The 1,871-nt window shown below is 61.9% G+C and overlaps 1 protein-coding gene across 1 annotated transcript; it reads left to right on the forward strand.

Moving 5' to 3' along the window:
• Positions 1–1,022: 1,022 nt before the first annotated feature.
• FA09DRAFT_336258 (hypothetical protein) lies at positions 1,023–1,338 on the forward strand (the record flags this gene model as incomplete). Its single annotated transcript, XM_025743866.1, has 1 exon — positions 1,023–1,338. A coding segment is annotated over one exon (316 nt), but the record flags the coding sequence as incomplete, so codon positions are not given.
• Positions 1,339–1,871: the final 533 nt, after the last annotated feature.

Genomic DNA, 1,871 nt, shown 5'->3' on the forward strand with positions numbered 1-1,871 from the left:
AGCGTCACACCTGCCCGGCACTGCCAAACCCGCAACTTGAGGGCGCCACACTGTTTGCAGCCCCGCTTGGGAAACACACGCGACGCAACACTGACCCAGAGGAATAAGTGATGGCCTCGCCGCCCAGCAGCTTGCAAAGCACCGCTTCCAGGCGACAGCGCGTCTCGTCGGTGTAGCGCGAGTAGACATGAGCCGCGGGGTCTTGCAGGCCCGACTGCTGCAGCAGCGCGGCCAGATCGCCACCTGCCGCACCGGCGGGATGGGGCGTGCGAAACGTGGAGGAGAGGGAGAGGGAGGGAGTGAGGGGTGCGTTTGGGTGGGAGATGGGAGAGGGCTAGGAAGAGAAATGAAGTCAGAGAGAGAGAGAGAGAGGTGCAAGGAGAGAGGAGAGACGTACGCTGTCGGCGTGCAGCGCTTGCGTGGCGGCGCGAGGAGGAGGCAGCATTTTGCGGGCGCGCAGGCAGCTGGGGAGGCGGGTGAGGCGGGTGAGGCGGGTGAGGCGGGCGGCGGATGAGGGGGAGGGGGGAAAGAGAGAGAAGCAGGTGAGGGACTGCGTGCTGGAGAGCGTCGATATGCAAGCGCGGCCATCGACCTTAGGCTTGGCCAGCGCAACTTCAAGCGGCTCTCGCTCTCGCGCGCCTTGGCTGCATCTTCTGGGACGCGCACGGCACGCACATCGGGCCGAGGAAGAGGCCGACCTATGCGCCGGCGCTCGAGGCGGCGAGCATGCCACGTGGCCCTTGCAATTGGATGGACGGGCAAGCGCGCGGCCTCCACTTGGAGTCGATCTCGCCTCAAGCCCCGCCGACTTCGAGCTGGCTGGCTGGCTGGCTCGTGCGTCGTGCCCGCTCAAAGAGTCAAGTGCAGGCTCCGCTTGTGCAGCGCCTTGCTTCTTTCTCTCCCACCACCACCTCGCCTCACACCCACCGTCCATTTACATGTAAGTCGCCTCTCATCGCGCTTCCGTCATCCTCGCAAACTCTCGCTTCCTCTCCGCTAACGCAGCATCTACTGCCCAGCAAATGTCCCTCGAGCTACAGTCCAGCAACAAGGCGGCGGGCGGCGAGCTGCGCAAGTACAGCTTCCTCTCTGCCTCTCTCGGCAATCTCTCTACGTCCTTCAACCTCTTCCTCCCCTCCTCTTCCCTCTCCTCTTCCCCCACCAAGGCGCCGATGCTCTACTATCTCGCCGGCCTCACGTGCACAGAGGACAATGGCGCACAGAAAATGGGCGCCCTTAACGCGGCGGGGATGGAACAGGTGGCGCTGGTCTTTCCGGATACGAGCCCTAGAGGCGCAAACGTAGAGGGTGAAGAGGAGAGTTGGGACTTTGGCACGGGTGAGTCGAGGCATGGGGGGAGACGTGGCGTTGCAATAGCAGCGAGGAGAGAGAGGGAAGAGGGAGATGACGAGCGAAGGGGTAGGTGTGAAGGGTGGGTGGGTCAGTCGAGAGAGAGAGAGAGAGAGAGAGAGAGAGAGAGAGAGAGAGAGAGAGAGAGAGAGAGAGAGAGAGAGAGAGAGAGAGAGAGAGAGAGAGAGAGGCGCATGCCTTTGCTTTTTCGCTGCTTGTGAGAACAGGGAGAAGTGGTGGTGGGGGTCAGCGCAAGTTGAACGAGGCAAAAAATTGCTCAGGAGACAGAGCTACAAGTTGCTCTAGGGATCCTGTTCATCAAAGCCGGGGGGGAGGGGGGGACAGATGGAATTTGCTTTCGTGCCGTTCGTGCCGTTTCGTGCCCCTTTCGCTACCCACACAACCCTCCGCGTGTGTCTTTTTTTTGCATGGAAGCGTCGAATCTAAGCTGACATCTGCCCCCCCACTCTCCCTCCTCCCGTCCTCGCACCTGCTACCTCCCTGACGACCTGTCGACTCTC

Source organism: Tilletiopsis washingtonensis, assembly GCF_003144115.1.
Source record: "Tilletiopsis washingtonensis strain MCA 4186 unplaced genomic scaffold FA09scaffold_2, whole genome shotgun sequence".
Taxonomy (NCBI): domain Eukaryota; kingdom Fungi; phylum Basidiomycota; class Exobasidiomycetes; order Entylomatales; genus Tilletiopsis; species Tilletiopsis washingtonensis.